Consider the following 17,648-nt stretch of genomic DNA (forward strand, 5'->3'; position numbering starts at 1 on the left):
GGTTCTTGGGATCGTAGTCCTGTGAAGCAGTGAAAAGCCGCCCAATTTAATTCACCAGTTTACGCATATGTGATCGCACGCTTTATGGTCGTACTTGCATGTAGTATTTTGTGACTTTATGTCGCATTAGGGTTTCCTTATGAATGTCTAGATATGGGCGCTGTGTATTTGTTAATGGGCATGTGTGTAGTCCTAAAGTATACTGTGATTTAAACAAAAAGTTTTCTAATGTCTCTGATAGTTGGTGTGGATGACTACAGCTCAGAATCTGATGTGATTATTATACCTTCAGCCCTGGACTTTGTCTCACAAGATGAAATGTTGACGCCCCTGGGGAGATTGGACAAGTACGCTGCAAGTGAGAACATATTCAACAGGTATGCTAAGCTTGCTGCAAGCTCCTACTATAAGACTTCTTATTCTCCTACTGTGAGTAATGCAAAAAGCATGCATGGAATGCCAAAAGATGGGGAGGGGCATCCTCTTTGTTTTTATACTGCAAATAGACTGTAATAAATAAAGAACCACCACATGCCACAGGCTGCCTTAGGTCCCATGAAGCGATTAATTAAAAGAAAATGTATCCGTGTCATTTATTTTTGTTTATTTCTGGTACAGAACTCAACAATGTGCTGCCCTTGTCCAAAGATTTCTTTTGTAGGTAGACGCATGTCCTATTGGCATGTTTTCTGCGTGCAGACAAAACCACTTCAGACCGCAAGGTCTGTCACTGCAGTGGTGGAGGAAATGGCTAGAGCACTGGGTTCCAGCTCAAGGAGAAAGGGGGGGGGGGGTGGCAGTGTATTATTCAAAAGTAAACTGAGATGGTTGCCACATTCCTAATGCCAACCTTTTCAAATTGCCAGAATCTTGTAGCTGTTGTGGGGAAGAGGGTAGGGTTAAAGTAAAAAATGTTTCCAAGTATAGGGATCCATGGTTAGGAGTCCTAGATTAGTGGCAACTCGTCATATGGGAAGGTTTATGTCTAGGGTACATCCAGCACATTAGCATCCTCCATGCTGGTCAGGGAAGTCTTGTCCGGTTGTTTCACGCAAAAGAAGCGTTTTGAGTGCTTTTTGCAGCATGTGAGGTTCTTGCTAATACCGGGATAAACATTTCAAGTTGCATGCTACAAGCCATCCATAAAGTCACTTGACGCCTCAATTCTACACATACAGCAGAACATTTTGCTTACCCGCCAAAAGCCAATTATCACTAGCTAGTGGGGAGTGCAGATTGTGCGCCCTGGTTCATATACATGTGTAGTCTTTCACTCTTACTTAGGGGCATTTTAGTGTATGGTGAACAAACGTCCAATCTCCGAATCCGACCTTAACCTTGACGGTGGTATTCTGCACAGCAAAGCTTTCCTCAGAATGCTAATACCCTTGTACGCTTGTCGGATAACGTTGGGAAGTAACATTGTTGCATCCTGCCATTTTCCCCATGTCTTCATGTTTCGTGGAGCAACCTTTGTTTTTAAACACGTCTTTCATATCGTCTCTATGCGACCAGTGCACCTAGCTGTGTCCCACGTGTCTCTCTCTTCCTCGCTCTCTCTCTCCCACCTTGTTTAGCACTTCGTCTCTAACCCAGCCGTCCCTGGCCCCAGGTTATTATATAGCGAATTTTAACCCCTACTTTCCGATCTGTGACTAGCACTGTGATGACCCAAGGGCAGGGTGCCTTTCTACATAGTCTCCCTACTCTATCCAGAGGTTAGTTTTTTAAAGGATTAGGTATTTGTCAGACCCCATGCTTGCTTGAGTTTGTCTCCCCTACCACTCGCATACTCCAGTAGTCTCACACTACTCTCCCTCCTCCAATTTATAGTCTCGTACCTCTCTCCTATGTCCCTCTGATGTTGTTGGCTCACTCTAGGCCTTGCCTCCATCCTTCGATGTTAACTCCTCCCTCCTCATTACTATCCCTTCCACACACTTCTACATTTGCCTTGATGCCAAAACTCCCCCCTCCACAGTACAACTCCCTCCTCCTACAACTATTCCAACTCTGCCTACCTCCTACTCACTCACTTCTTTCTCTGTTACATACTTATCGCACACTCCTCCCTCTCACCTAATCACACTTCCCACACTATCACCCACTCACACCGCAGTATCACTTGCACTCCCTAACCAATACATCACCTTTTCCAGAAATCGCCTTCACACTCCACTGCTCCTTCCTTCATTCCTCTTGCTGGTCCCTTGGTCCCACACCTCTGCCTCCTCTGACCTCACCTGAACAACACACAACCTCCCTGCTTTCTGTCCTTTTTATATGCCTCCCCACACCCCACCTCTCCTGCCATTGGTCTGTTTCCCCCATCATCCAATTTAACTGCGCTTTCCCTGCCTGGGACGTGTTACAGTTGGTAAAAAACATGAAATAGGGGGCTACGTCCAGGCTGCTTTATCCACGCAGGCTCTAAACGGTGTAGCAATAGTGGCCCAGAAAGCGAACTGTCCAGGTTTGTGTTAGGGGTTATTTGTCAGTGCTCCTCTGAGGTAAGTATAGTTTGTATCATTGGTGGTATGTTGGTTTACTCGGGGATGGTCTAGGGAGCTTGTCGCTGGCTCTGGTGATCCCTGCGCATTTGCTTTCCTTACTGCATAGGTGTCTCCCGCCGTGTCTCGAACTCTGTGCTGTGTCCTGTGCGTTGGAACATGCTGCATGCGGGACATAGGAGTGTTGCCACACTGGGTGGAGTCCAAACCTCTGCTATTTCGCTGTGGGTGACGCTGGGCACCGGAAGGTTGCCCTTTCTACACCTTTATTTCTCTGGGCTCAGCTCAGGTTCATGGTCTCTAGAAGAAATAAAAACAAGTTTGGCAAACGTTTGGCTTAAGAGGCATGGCACTAGTCGAATAAGTACTGCAAAATGACATGCTGGCAAAAGATGGGGATAGGAAATGGTACCCTCTCAACTGCCACCATCCACCTTGGAGGACTGGGTAGGGAGCGAAGCACTGGCTCAGGATTTCTTCCTGGTAAGCCTCCCACCCCTAGCTGGGAGTGGTGCACATCCCCTCTTGACAAGGCCAGTGTCCTTGCTACACACTGCCACTCTTCCTTTCAACTCTTCCTCCTCTCCCTGTCCATTTCCTATCTGGAAAAGTCTGCATTTGCTGGTTTACTTCCCGCCCTGCGTTTCACCTTGAATCTGAATGGTTGTAATGCTAGTAACCATCTCTGAATGGGAGTTTTGTTTTTCCTTTGTTCCATGCCATACGGACGAGCGGTGCATTTTAGGCGACGAGTTTGAATTACCGGCCAGTAAGAAATAATTGGAGACTATATACAGGCCATTTGAATGCAAGGCATTCCAGCTCTATGATGGGATTTTTTTTTCTCTTGTAAAATACTTGTGCTTAATGTATATGGTAGGGTTTTCTTCTCCATCTTCCGCTTGTGACAGTACTACCCCCAGTTGCATGCGTCTGTTTGAAGGATGAACTTTGAAAAGTCAGGCATGGTGAGTATGTGGCTCTGGCGTAACGCATTATTTAGCTTGTCGGAGGAGTCTTGGGCAGGTGTGTCTCATTTAATGATGTTGGGTTGGCTCGTCCCAAATTGATCCTTTTTAGAGGGCTTGCCTTTTTGGAAAAGATGGTTTATACACCTACGGTAGTAGCTGGCAAGACCCAGGCAATCTCTAATGTCCTCCTGCGGGACAGATCGGGTTACTTTTTGTACGGCCTCACCTTTCCCCTTTTGGGGAAGCACTTGACTGTTGCTAACATGGAATCCCACATATTTTGTGCTTTTTTGGGGGGTACGATAAGCACTCAGCAGGGTTGGCAGTCGTGTGCTTTCCTAAGCTGGTTACAGACTTGTGTAAGAAGATATAGATATTCCTCCCATGTAGAACTATAAATGATTGCGTCATCCAGGTATGATTTGGCAAAGGCTTGACAAGAGGCTAGCAATAGATCCATTAGCCTCTGCAGCATGGCAGGAGCCCTATGAAGTCTGAAGAGTCGAACAGGAAACTCTAATAGACCTTTCTGGAGTAGAGAAGGCGGTTTTGGGGTTCGATTCTTCGTCATGGGGCACCTGCCAGTATATTTTTGTCAGAACCACATTGGAAATGAATCTGGCCGGTCCCAGTCATTCCACCAGTTAATCTTTAGGATCTTGCATCAAAACAAGGTATTTCATTTAGTTTTCGGAAATCTATACAGAACCTCCATCTTTTTGTGACCAGGATGACTGGGGACGAGCACTCACTGTAAGGTTTTTCAGTTATACCAAAATTGAGTATTTTCTTCAGTTCCTCTTGTATGATTCTCTTTCTGGCAACCAATAGGGTGTCCGGTGTCACTCTGGCAGGTGGTGTGTTTATCTGATGTAACACCCTTTGTACTTGCACTGTCTTCGGGGAGAGTTTGTTGGTGCATACCTCAAGCACCACAGCAGGAGAGTGCGAGCGAACCTGATGGACCTACCAACCCAGGACTGGAAACCTGCTTGAGGGAGAAAACTCATCTGCCTACCCATCATTACTGAACAGACCTAAAAGAGTTTGCCTGTTGCTGTATGATCAGCAGTGATAGCTGGGTTTGGTAGAGGGAGGATTTGACGAGACCCGCTCTCTGGGTGGATGTAAACACTTTGCTGGAATTATTGCAATCTTGCTGATAGATCTCTGAAGGGATGAGTGCCTGCTATGGGGAGGAAGCGCTTTAGGCCTGTGGGGTTGGAGAAAAAGGAGCTGCAACCTGCTGAAATAATGAAGGCCATTGCAGGGTGCCATCATTTCATAACTTGGGAAATTATGGCAAAGGCTCCAGGGAAGCAGAAAGGCCCCCAGTCGGGTGACATCAATATGCTAATGCAAACCTAAGAGGGATCTAAGGAAACTCCACAACAAATGGTGGTCCAAGTCCATGCCCTGCAAGAAATACTATCTCGGAATGAGGAGCCAGAAACGCAGAGTGATTAGAAACTTATGCTGCTGGAGCTTTAGAGAAATAAAGGATAGTTCAGCAAACCCAACGAAATGAACAGCTGATAAAAGATGAGCACCTGTTAGCTGCCGGAAGAAGGCTGGAGGAGGCAGAGAATACATTATGCAAGCACACGCATGGCAATCTGAGCCATCTGAAAAAATCGCTGGATTAGAGCGAAAGATTGAAAGCATACTTACCCAGCAGGAAGACACAGAACATTTAATGTAGCATAATAAAACCTGGGTTACAGGGAATACCCAGGAAGGTACAGAATGGAGACCTGGAAGAGTTTGTTAGAGCTATATTTTTCCAGATTCTGCAGCAAACTAGGGACATTGAAATTGCATTAGAACACACAACGTATGCAGTATGTACTGGCAGAGCAATAATGTGATCCCAGATGTTTTAACGCATTTACACTTTTGCCAACTCAGGAAAGAATCATGCCGGCCGCAAGGAAAAGAAAGGAGATCTGATTTAGGGATGCCTCGATAGTGCTGTTCTAGGGTTGGGTGATGTATAGTGTTTTGAAGATATATCGATATATTTTCACTCTTTATTCAGAATGAGACAATATCGTTAACATTGAGCTATATATACCGTATTACATGTACTATCATTTTTTTATTTACATTTTGATATTTACACATCTGTGTATTCTCAAACAGGAAGAGGAACCCTGTATTTACACTTTATTTTGATCACATATAAATAAAGGTGTTTCTGACCTCTCACTTGTAGTTGGCGGCTTACAACTGAGCATTTAACGCACACAAACAATATTGAGATATATTGGATATCGAGATATAACCGAAGAAATATTGAGATATGAATTTTGGTTCATATCGCCCAGCCCTAAGCTGTTCCAAGACTTATCACAAATAACCTTGCAGAAGAGGAAAAGCATGAGACTGGTCATGGGATATCTTTCTGAGAATAAGTGCCGTATAAATGGGGGTAACCATGCAGGCTGATTTTGTTAATTGTGAAGGGAGAGCCTGCAAGAAAACTAAAGAGGACAATGTTTCAGATCAAATGAACATGTCAGGAATGAAGGGCCTGAGCGTCTCCTCTCCTGATGGAGGACACACCGGCAGACGGAAGAAGGTGCATTTAGGAGAAAGGTGAGAGAGTGGATGCTTAAATCCCAAAAGTAAAGGAAATGAGAAGTGAAACATGAATGGAACTTGATGGGTGTGGGGAGCAGAAATGTATACCAGTTGTTTAAGTTCTATTATATTATTATATATATTTTTTTTCCTGAGCAGCGGTTTATTTGAACATCATTTTGTTGGCATTTATGCACATGTATCCATTTGTGTAAGTTCTATATAGTAGAGTGATTCGTTCTAGTAGCTTTACTGACGTTTGGTGGAATGGAGATATAGAGGTAATGTAAATGTGTGGGGGTGACGTATAGATAATATATAAAGTTAGTTCTGCAGTAGAATCTGCTGGGGTGCAGTAGTTAATTAGGAGTCTGGGTTCTTTGGGAGGGATGGGGTTAACAAGAAACTGACCCCAACTTTCTCAAATAGATACTTATGTACCTGAGGCTACGTTCCGAGGAGAAATGGAGAGTTCTTATGGTTGTTATGGTTGTGCATCTTCATTTGTGTACTTTTTTTGGATTTTTTTATTTTGGGTCGCCATGGGGAGGATAGGAGAATCTCAAATAGCATCTAGTTGGAATTCGATCATACGATGTCTAGAGGGAGCAAGATTTTATGTAGCCAGTGGCTGACCTGCATTTAGTGACCCTTGAATGTTTGGGGTCTTAACGCTCGCCCAAAAATGTAATTAAGTTGAACGAAATGGCAGCTTCAGCTGACTGGAATGAGCTCAGATTGAAACATAGGCTGTTCCCAATACACTATTTAGCTTTTAGCAGTTAAAAAAAAGAGGCGTGACACATGAAGGGCAGTTATTTAATTCTTAAGGGCCTTACAAATAATGAACTCTTCACACTGGTATCTTCTTTTGCCCCCAGTGAAAATCAGGGCCAGTACCTTTACCACCTTGTTGGGAAAATTGGGCAGGTTATCTGAAGGTGAAGTGGCGATTGGTGGGGATTTCAATTGTGTAATGGACCATAAAAATAAATAGGGTATCACCTCCCACCGCCCTCCCGACCCCACAGCAGTTGATGAGCATAATATAAATACCTTCGCCAGATTACTCCATGAGCTAGCAGTAATGGAGATGTGACTTTTTCACCAGGAAGAAAGGGAGCTTGTGCAGTATTCGAGAATCAATCTGATCTTGGTCTCTGCAATGCTGAACCCTGGAGTGACTCTCTCTCTCTCTCTCTGACGATGTGCCGGTCACGCTTCGAGCCCAGTCTGGTCCACCTGCCTGGGGGAGGGGGTGGAGGGGAGAGGGGAGAGTGGGGAAGGAGGAAGAACTGGCGCATGAATGATTTAATCTTAAAAGATGGGGTCATATTGCCGAAGTACTTCAGAGATATTTCATAGAGAATGTCCCTTGTCTTCTTCTATCAGTATCAAATATAACTTTAACACCATTTGTCTATTCCGTGAATGTGTGGAAATACATTTTTCAAATGTAGTGAGCTCTCTCCCCGCAGCTTCTCGCCCACCAGATCTGGCTAGCTAATTTATCAGTTGGTAGTACGCCAACCTATCTTTTTCCGAAAGTCCCATTAGCTGCTTGCATTCCTCAAACAAATAAATGTCCCCTCCCTGTGTCATATCACGCATCTTTGTGCAGCCTACTTTCTGCCATTGTTTAAAGGTACCCTGTATCGTCCCTGGATGAAATTGTGGGTTCCCAAATAATGGAGTGAATGGTGATGGGCGTGTGGCCAAAGCTAGGAGATACCCTATATCAAAAACCACTGCAAGTACCTGGCTAGTCTGCGTATTTGAAGGACTATTCTGTACACAATACCCCTTCCAATGGGCACCCAACCGCTGCCCTAACAATTTTTACCTAAGATTTCTTAGTATCCCCGTAAACCATTCCCAGAGTACCCATAGCTGTGGAGCCTCATAATTCGGCAGGCCCACTCCCCTGCTTTCTCTGGGTGCCATCAAAGTTCGAAGTGCCACTCTGAGTTTTACTTCACCAAACAAATCTCCTAACCTCTTTATTCAACGCCTTGAAATAAGCCAAAGTAACTTGAACTGGAAGAGCTTGGAATTTATAGAGTAACCTCGGAAGAGTCACCATTTTAATAGTGGCTATCCTTCCTCGCCATGAAATTTGTAGCAGTCAATTTTCCTAAATCCTCCTTCACTTTCTGTAGTAATTGTGGGTAATTACTATCGAACAGCTGGAAAACCTTCTTTATGTTAACCACCAAATATCTGATAGAACTATCCACCATTTTAAATGGCGAATAGGAGGACAATGTCTCTGTGTTGAGTGGATAAACCTAATTCCAAATGCTGCGATTTCCCTATATTGACCTTAAGAACTGACACCCGTTCAATGTCATCCAATTCTTCCAACAATGCTGGTATTGATAGTTCAGGTTCAAGTAATGTCAGCAGCATGTTTGCAAAGGCCACAGTCTTATCCTCCTCGCCCCCAAATGGGATACCCTGTATAGTCCCTCTCGCTCTAATTCTATGTAAGAAGAAGTTCTAGATATATAGCATATAAAAGTGGCAAAAGTGGGCACCACTGTCGAGTGGCCCTACCTACTTTTATGCTACGAGAAACGTGTTTAAATGCCAACTGTAACATGGGAGCTCGATAGTTAGCCCGCACCATCTGAATAAACTTGGTCCCCATTCCCATCGCGAAAAATAGAAAAGGCCATTCTACGCAGTCAAACGCCTTCTCAGCGTCTAAAGACACCTGCGGGAATCTGTTTCAATTAACTGGGTAACCCTCCTGATGTTATCCGAGGACTGTCTACCCATTATAAACCCGGATTGATCCATACGTATCAAATCAGGCAGAAGCTTTGTTAATCTTGCTGCCAAGATGCTAGTAAACGGCTTTGCATCAATGTTTAGCAGGGCGATGGGTCTGTATGGCCCGCGTTTTGTCAGGTCTTTGTCAGGTTTTCCAAAAACCATCACCTTCGCTCTGATATAGTTGGTGTCACAGCCCCTTTGACCACTATCTAATTAAATAATTCCTCTAATTTCAGGATCAACTGCCTCGCATATTTCTTATAAAAAGTGGCCGGAAACCCATCTGGTGCCGGTGCTTTATTCATTGGTAACGCTCTTATTGCCTCCATCACCACCTCCTTACTAATTTCCCTATCTAGATCCTCCCGCTCTTACGATGTTATTTTGGTCATATTTATCTCACCCATGTAGCGTACCTCTCGTTAATCAGGGTGACTTGACGTGTATAATAATTCATAGATTTGATCGAACGTTTTCATTATTTCATCCGTCTCAGTTACTATTGACTCATCTGGCTGCGATATTCGCTGTATCAGCTTTGCTGCCTCTAGTCCCTTCAATTGTCGGCCCAGCAATTTATCTGCTTTATTGGCGCAAGCTCTCCACTCTCCGAGTCTGCAATATATTGAGCGCACCATTTAACACCTTCAATTTATTGGATAACGCCCTCGTTCTAGGATTAGCTATAGCTATTTGGGTATCGCACACTTGGGTCTCAAGATCCACTTTTATCTTAGCCTTCTGTTTCTCCCGTTGAACATTAGTGTTATGTTCGCCTCGATTCACTGCTTTAAAAGCATCCCAATTCCCCTCAGGCTAGACCGACTGATTGCTGTTAGTAGAGAAATATTCTTCTATTTTAATTCTTATTTCTTCAACAGTTTATTCATCATGTAATAATTCCCTTGGGAGCGTCCAAGCCCACAACCTGGCACATGGTCCTATATCTCTAAACTGAACCATTAGGGGGGCATGATCCGACAGAGCTATAGACCCCACCTCCATTTCTTTCACTCCCCTCATTAATTTACCTGATGCACATATAATCTATTCTGGAGAGAGATTGATGTGTGGATAAAACGTATAGCCCTTTTCGTCCCCCCACCTCCGCCCTACATCCTGCAATGTTATATTTTCCAAGCTTCAAAGCTTCTTTTTAACACCCCTGAGGGTTGTACTGTTCCTTTCCCCCCACCTCCACTCCTATCTATCTTAGGTTCCCAACCCATATTAAAATCTCCCGTGAATATTATTTCCCCACTTGCAAAATCCTCCAACTTGCTTAGGACCTCCCGCAAGAATGTCCCCTGTCCTGCATTAGGCGCAAACACTGTTGCCAAGGTGATTAATTTGTGTTCCATTTGGAAGACTGGGGGCAAGCACACTGATTACTAACCCCACTGATTCTGATTTTTCCCAGATGTCTTTGTGGAATGTCTGGGGATCGGTAGTGGCTAAATCTTCCACGGTTTATTCCATTGAGAGGTGCCCAGGAGTTGCGGGTTTGAGGATTTTTCCAGTCAGCTGGTAATGCAAGATGCACCCCCTGTCGATGAAGGAATACAGAATCCGATGCGGGCCTCCTTTGGACACTTCACTGGATGGAGGAAAGCGAGTTCCAGTGACAATCTCCCTGTGCAGGCGATGACTGGGGTCCTTCCCATTGCAGTCACAGCAGCTGCTCCAGGACAGTTTCCCTTTGAGGTGGGGAGCTGGAATTCTGGGAGAAGGCGACTTGTGGCAAAGCTGGTGACCACCAAAGTTCCAGACTTCAATTCGGAACTGTGATGGTTCTGGGGAGATGGCCCACAAGAGAGCTGGTCACTGAGCTGTCCAGGGACACTTCCAAAGACTCTTAACGGCTGGATCCTCGAGGGCGTTGAGACTTGTTGGTTCGCTAGTCCAAGGTCTGAAGCACTGCTCAGGGTCTTCAGAGATCGGGCAGAGGGTCCAGGCCTGCAGCGGGCTGGACACAGGAAGGGATGCTGGGTTACTTTGAGTCTTCTTCAGATCGTCAGCAGGCCGATTTCCGGGGGTTCATGGCTCCAACCTCTCCTTTTTCCCAGATTCGAGCTGGAAGCAAGTCCCCAATGGTAAGGATCTGCACCATTCAAACAGCCAGTAGTTGTCCAGTCGGGAACAACTACTGGTTGCCCAAGCACCCTAGAAACAGGCTTTCTGGCACCACAGAGGTTGTCTGGGGCTATACAGTCCCAACCCCCTTCTTGGATTCATAGGAAACTATGCAGAGAAAGTTGCAAAAAGAAAATCCTTTTTAACACCACAAGCATTCCCTAGAATTAGGAGTTATCGATCAAGACTACAGAGGGTAGATCAATGTAATCATGCTGAATCTTGGGAATCAACACTTTATATTAATACATGGTCAACCCATAGCTCAACTAACTTGCGTGAAGATGTTGGTTCCAGAGATCAGAGAAGTTGAAACGCTGGAACCTACTGAAGGGAATGAGATGGGTTTAATTCAATTACAGAAGCATGCAAATAGCTGGGTGATCACGGATATAGGGATGGCCTCACTAGAATTCGCAGAAGCCCAGAGAATTGATCCACTCCTGACGCAAGCCTGAAAAAGCCTGCATTCGGAGGCCGAGAGCTGAACCCTGAAGACCTAACACTGTTACCCGATGGCAGGACAGCTAGGACTGGAGAAGATTCAAACTCTGCTTAGCAGATTTTATTGGCCAGGCGTAGACTAAACAGTTTTGTGTGTGCCGCCTAATCTGCCAGAAGACCTCTCAGTGCAACAGACCTCTGGGCACATCTCAGTTATCAGTTCCAACTTAAAGGTTTTGAGAGCATTCCTTGCGACCAGAAGGTGCTGAGCAAAGTTCCAATTCAACCAAGTTAAATGTAGCACAAAAAGTATTTTCCATCCACTATGTCCTTTTCCTTGATAAAGCAAATGTCTCTTCCATAAATATTTGTTCACAAATTAAACTGTTGTTTCTCCACAGCATCCTTCTTCATAAGGACATAGTATTTCTCTTGCAACACAAGCCTTCTCTTCAGAATGCTCAACAATTATTAGCATACCACACCTTTTTACAATGAAATACTTTTGTTGATGCTACAGCTTGTCACACAAATGATCTGGTTAATAAGTTCATTATACGACACCTTTTTGCCACAAATCCTCTTCTTCGTTCCTGGTGTACTCTCCTTCCAGGAAGAAAACTCCTACAGCTACAGTCAAACTTGTTGGCAATATTGGTTCCAAGATTCTCCATAACAATACCTTAGAGGTCTGAACAATGATTGTCTTTTCTTAGTCTCTCGACTCTTGATAATGTGGGCTCCAGTTTTCCCCAAACTGGAAACTCAACATAGAGTTGTTCTCAGATTGTCTCAGCTATTTCTTGGCAGTCTGTTGACTGTTGGCAGTGTGGGTTACAAGTTTCCCCCAGTGAATGTCCCCCAAAAAAGGAGAGTTGCGCCCTTGTCGCCTCTGTATGGTTTCAGTCTCTTGGCTGCTGGCAATGTGGGTTATAAGCCATCCCCAATTGATAACTCGATTGATAACTCCATTGATAACTCCTATAAGGGGAAATATGCCCTTGTCGCTTTAGTGTGCACTTTTTTCACAGCCTCTTGGCTGTTGGCAGTGCAGGTTATAAACTTTCCCCAATTGGAGTACCATGTAAGGAAACTTGCATCCTTGCCACTTTTGCTCATTCTTTTCACTTGTTTGGTATTCAAAATCATTGGGTTTCGGAGTGCTACCGGGTTAACATTATCACCTGGCCAACTCACTGGCTTTCTACGGCGTCTCCATTTCGCTGGCTGCTGTGCGGGCCGACTTCCTGTGTCCTGCTTGCTCTCTCTCCAGCTTCCTTGCTCCTTCGGTGGGCTGCAGGTCTCTCCCCTGGAGCTTTGACAGCTCTGGTAATCTTCTGCGGCTTCTCGCTCACTGACACGCTGTGTGCTGAGTTGGGAGCACGTCTCCCCATCAGCTGGACATAGTCTCCACACGCCGCTTCCCGCTGCGTGCTCTCTGCAATGCCACTCGCCTTCTCTCTTAGCGACATCAAGTGGCGTCCTTCTCTGTGAGGCAGTTCCTGCACCTCAAACACCCTCTACTTCAGGTACTTCCTCTGTACTGCCTTTCCTATCTCCTTCTTTCACCTGCAACTCATTTCAGGATTTTAATGTCCCACTCGAGTATCTTGGCTTGTAACAACTAGACTGCACCTTTTGATTAATAGCACTTTTAATCTTCACTGCCTCTGAGCCCATCTTCCTTGCCCCCAGTACCATAAGCATTATGGGTATTAAAGTTCATAGTGGTATGGATCTTTTTATGCTCGGTTGCTTTATGTACTGAATTATCCGAGTGAGGGGAGGTTGTGAGAATGTTTTGTGATTTAATATTGGAGTGAAGACTTTTACCTATGGTGGAATTATGACAATTAAAGGATTTCGCATTTAATTCTTGAACCCCTGAGGCAACAACCGTATTATGTCTAGATTATTTTCCATAACAGGTTATTTGAGTAATTCGATCGGAGGGACCTTTGCATTGACAACGCACCATTAAGTATCTGGGAATGACATGATCCCCATCCTATGAAGATGAATACTGCGTCTCCCCCAGCGGAATCACCACTTCCCCCTGATGGCCGACTCCACCCCATGTGATCGTCCCGGCTGATGCCGCCCCCAGGGTTAGGATCAGGTAGCGGCTACTTTCCCCTGGACACATGGGAGGAGACTTTGGACTGGGGCTTAGTGATGGCTCATTCATCGCACTGGAAAGCAACTGTGCTCATAGCACGCAACAAGACACAGCTAAATAAATGGCAGCAATTACTTATTTGTTGACATAGCAAAATGTACAGCAAGTACCCTTTACCCAAAAAATAACTCTTTAAGGTAAATTCACAGTATTAGTCCTCTTTGCCAAGGTCATTACCATTTTCCTCGCAACTTTAATGACCAGAGTATGGTCTACAGAGTATGCGTGCAATTTAATTTGCAGATCCCTCAATAGCAATCACTTCTCAAAGAATAGTCCATCTATACGCTCTTTTCGTTCCACCTACCACCCTTAAAACCTAAAATCTGCTGACTGTTACAGTCCTCTCTGTCAAAGAAATGGTTTCCTGTAATTGTTATCTAAGTTTATTGTATAATATCCTTTACCGCAATGCAACATACCGTTTTACAATCAAATACTCAGACTTTGATCAGCCGAACTTCCAGACTTCCCAAAGCACTTTTTTCTTCCATAATCCTCACTTGCACCACATCTTCCTCACACCCACCTTCAACCCTCTGTGTTCTGAAGCGACCTGCTCACTGAGTATCATTGTACATAGCCTAAATAAATAGTTTGGTAATTGTTTTATGCAATCGCATAAGATGTACTAGCTTCTAGTAGTCCAACTTTTTGGTTTATCATTTGCAATCTTTGAGCTTAATGTCTTCTAAGTTTTCTATTTGCTTTTTTTTTTTAATCCAGACAAATGGTGGCCCGAAGTTTGTTGGACACGTTGAAAGAAGTCCGGGAGGATGAGCGTGATTGTATTGCTGTTTTGGAAAAAGTGACGAGGCTAGCAGATGATTCAGGTATGAATTGTAGAATTCACATTTGTTTAATTAAAAGAAGGGTTAACACTCTGTAATATGTGTCGGTATATGTATAGTTCTGAGGCTTGTGGATCTGCTTAGAATCCCAAGCTTTGCATAGGCCGACATTAGTGATTGGTGCAGAGTATTACTTGACTTGTTTTCGAAATCGAAAAAAAGGGATGTCAACAGAGCGTGTTTGTAATGCTATCTGTACTGTGATGTGTACTGTTCCCATGGTTCTTCACGTGCCGAGGGACTCGCATTGTTTTTTTCCGCCATCCTGTTGGTCGCATTTCGTGGCGTTCTATGCTATAATTATTAGTCCCTATTATTTATAGCATATTATTGCTTACTTATAGTTCTTGGTAGCATCAGCGCCCTTGATCGCATCGAGCAGAGTTCGATGAAGCTGAAGGCCATCTGGACATCCATGAACTTCCCCGACCGCCTACTTCAGGCTTTGCCCTACACAGTAGGGAGAATCGGGGGGGGATAACATTTCATTCTTATTTAGAGAATGTCTCCATTTACATTTAATCCTTTTGTCTTGCTGTCTTCCGGCGCATATCATGGACAAGATTCCATTTAAATGTTGCCCCTCTTGCAGCCAAAGGCTTCTCTAGAAGTACACACAATGTGTGTAACCACTCCCTCGAGACCACTAGGAAAAACTGTGCTGGGCGTAAAAGCTATTTTGGCCAAAAAGTCTTAAGGACCGACGGTCGAAGCGCTGGGCAGCCTGTGCGATGCAGGCTGAAGCATCATCGGAATACCCCGCTGGCACAGAGGAATCCAAGGCTGAACAAGATGGCCTGCTGCCTTAAGTGACGTGCAAACGGGAGACAGAAGACGCCCGGGTGCTCGTCCCCAGCTCACGAAGGAAGGTGAGGGCTCCTCTGGCGAAACGAGCACACGCACTAAACGCACCGATGGATTGGGGTCCCACAAGGTGCAGGAACACACACCTTACACCCTCTTCACATGGTTCAGCACACTTGCCGAAAAGTGGCAGATCGGTGTTGGAACCTAGTTGCTCTGTGGAGACCTTTGCCTATTCATCCTTTGGTGCACATCCCAAAACACAAGCACATGCCGAGCAAGAGTGGTTCCGTGTCAAACATTCCCACACACAAACCTGCCCAGGCACAGCCGTCGAAACATCCTCAAACAGTCTGGTTCGACAAATGTTGTTACATGAGAGTCTGGGTGCACAGGAGACGCACCAAAGAAGGTCTAATTTATCACAACAAGAGGAAATATTTTTTCCCCTACAAGATACTCCGTCCAGTGGACCATAGACTAGGGATAGATCCGAAAGCACCATAAAATTACATTTTTTGTAGATTTATTTTTTTACACAAACTCCCTATTTAGCACAAACACATTTTGCAGGGGGGTCGTCCAGCTAAGGTTCTGTGACTATTCACAGGTTCTCGTCACTTCTCCCCAGAGGGGGTGCCCTTCTCTATGAGGCTAGGGAGGGTAGGCTACTTCCCAATAGTTCCCCTATGGGTGGTAAAAAGTGGGAGGACCTCATAGGGGGAGACTGCGCTCATGGGGAGAAGGACTCTCAACCCGTGAAAGATCTCCATAAACCCTTGTTGTCAGAAGCCATGGCTTATTCTCCTTCTCCCTCCCAACCTTAAACTACTACTGTGTGTTCTTGTGAGGTCTCTAATCTCATCTGTAGGACCAGATAAGACTGTGACGATGAAGAACCAAAGAAACATACAGAAAAACAGTAGAAGTAATTCTCAAAGAACTGTGACAAGGTGGCCACTTGGAGGCATGAAGAGAACGTCCGAGGCATTGGTAACAAACATCGACGTTACGCTGGGGTGGTCACAACACTATAAAGTAAAGACCGAGACAGGACAAGAAGTGTTTGAGAGCAGGAAGAGCAGCGCAGGAAGCTGGCGTCTGACCTGCATGGCCCGTGAATTTCTAACCTGCGCTGCCTGAAGCACTGAGAGACGGTCTGTTTCGAAGGGTGAAGCCGAAAGGACCTACGCAAGCCTGAGTCAACCCAACTCGCCGAAGAAGCAGGAAGAATCCAGCGGTAGCGTGGCCTCTTCGAGGTGGACCATGTGGTCCATAAAACACACACAAATCGCTAAAGCAACGACTCCTTGGAGCCGCCTAGACCAAAGAAGAGGAAAGTAGGAATATGCGACGAACAGTGTGCAGAACCAACAGCGACCTGATACCCTGGGAAGTACCGGTAGTGCTCCCCACCGAAGATACAGGTAACAGGAGTTGCGGGAAAGCCGGTGGGGTCCAGGGAGCCCAAAGAGTCTAGTATTCCTTGGGAGTGATCTCCCTCCTCACATAGTGAGGCCTAGAGAGCCAAGAGTCAAGTCACACAAAAAAAACCTTGAGTGAATTCCCTTGTCCCAGTGGGGAAAGCAACACATGTGAAAGCTACCCAAAAAGTCTGAGGGTAAGAAGTAAGAGATCGACACAAGGGTGTTGTTGATTGCTATACACTTTTATTATCATGAAAAGAAAAGGGAAAACTAGCTATCCCTACGGCTAAGAGGGGTTTCCAAGCCTCAACTAATAACTAAGGGTGTCGTCAAAATGTCCAAATAATGTTCATTGTCGTGTTAAATCCTACCTCTGTCCCCAACACTCTTGAATGAGGAGAAGGCAGGGTATCTCCCTACTCTTGGTTCCTCTTAAGAAGGAACAGTTCCTTTTTTCTTGTGCCTTCCTCTCGAGAATGTATCGATACCCTAGTGGATGACTCCCTTGCACCTGGTTCTTATGCTTCTTCAAATATACTCAACCAAGAATGTCTCTGAAGTCCAGAAGGATGCCTCCTTCCTTCTGGATGGAGTATTTTGCCAGTTCGTAGTAAGTATGCCAGGAAAAGGGGGTTCTCTTTCCCTGGCTTTCTTTCAGTGTTTGCAACTACCAGAGGGGCTGACTCCCTCCCCCTGGTTTCTACTTCTTCCTTCTGTACACAAATGACCACTGTAAGTATGTCATGCCTGTAACATTCTTCTAAGATATGCGCCTGGTTGCCCTTGGGCCTGATCTGCGCTATATAAATAAACAAATACAAATACCAGAGGGAATGACTCCCTTCCCCTGGTTTATTATTCTCTTCAAGAACTGTGCCGAATAAAGAGGTATTTGGCTTCTCTTGCTTCTTTGCTTACTTTGTCTAGTGACTACCTGGGCGGCATCACTACCAGGTATTGCAGTGATG

The 17,648-nt window shown here is 45.1% G+C and overlaps 1 protein-coding gene across 10 annotated transcripts in view; it reads left to right on the plus strand.

Annotated features, from left to right (window-relative positions):
- PPP4R1 (protein phosphatase 4 regulatory subunit 1) overlaps positions 1-17,648 on the plus strand; it is a 1,265,416-nt gene that overhangs the window by 187,656 nt on the left and 1,060,112 nt on the right. For 5 of the 10 annotated variants that reach the window (XM_069613385.1, XM_069613380.1, XM_069613381.1 and 2 more), the window contains 2 exons: positions 242-377; positions 14,325-14,431. In XM_069613385.1, the coding sequence (XP_069469486.1) occupies positions 319-377; positions 14,325-14,431 (166 nt within the window). In that variant the 5' untranslated portion in view covers positions 242-318. The remainder of the gene's footprint in view (positions 1-241; positions 378-14,324; positions 14,432-17,648) is intronic. The other 5 variants (XM_069613382.1, XM_069613383.1, XM_069613387.1 and 2 more) reach the window with 2 other exon arrangements.

This window comes from Ambystoma mexicanum, chromosome 5p (genome assembly GCF_040938575.1).
Source record: "Ambystoma mexicanum isolate Mex_15411 chromosome 5p, UKY_AmexF1_1, whole genome shotgun sequence".
NCBI classification, from domain to species: domain Eukaryota; kingdom Metazoa; phylum Chordata; class Amphibia; order Caudata; family Ambystomatidae; genus Ambystoma; species Ambystoma mexicanum.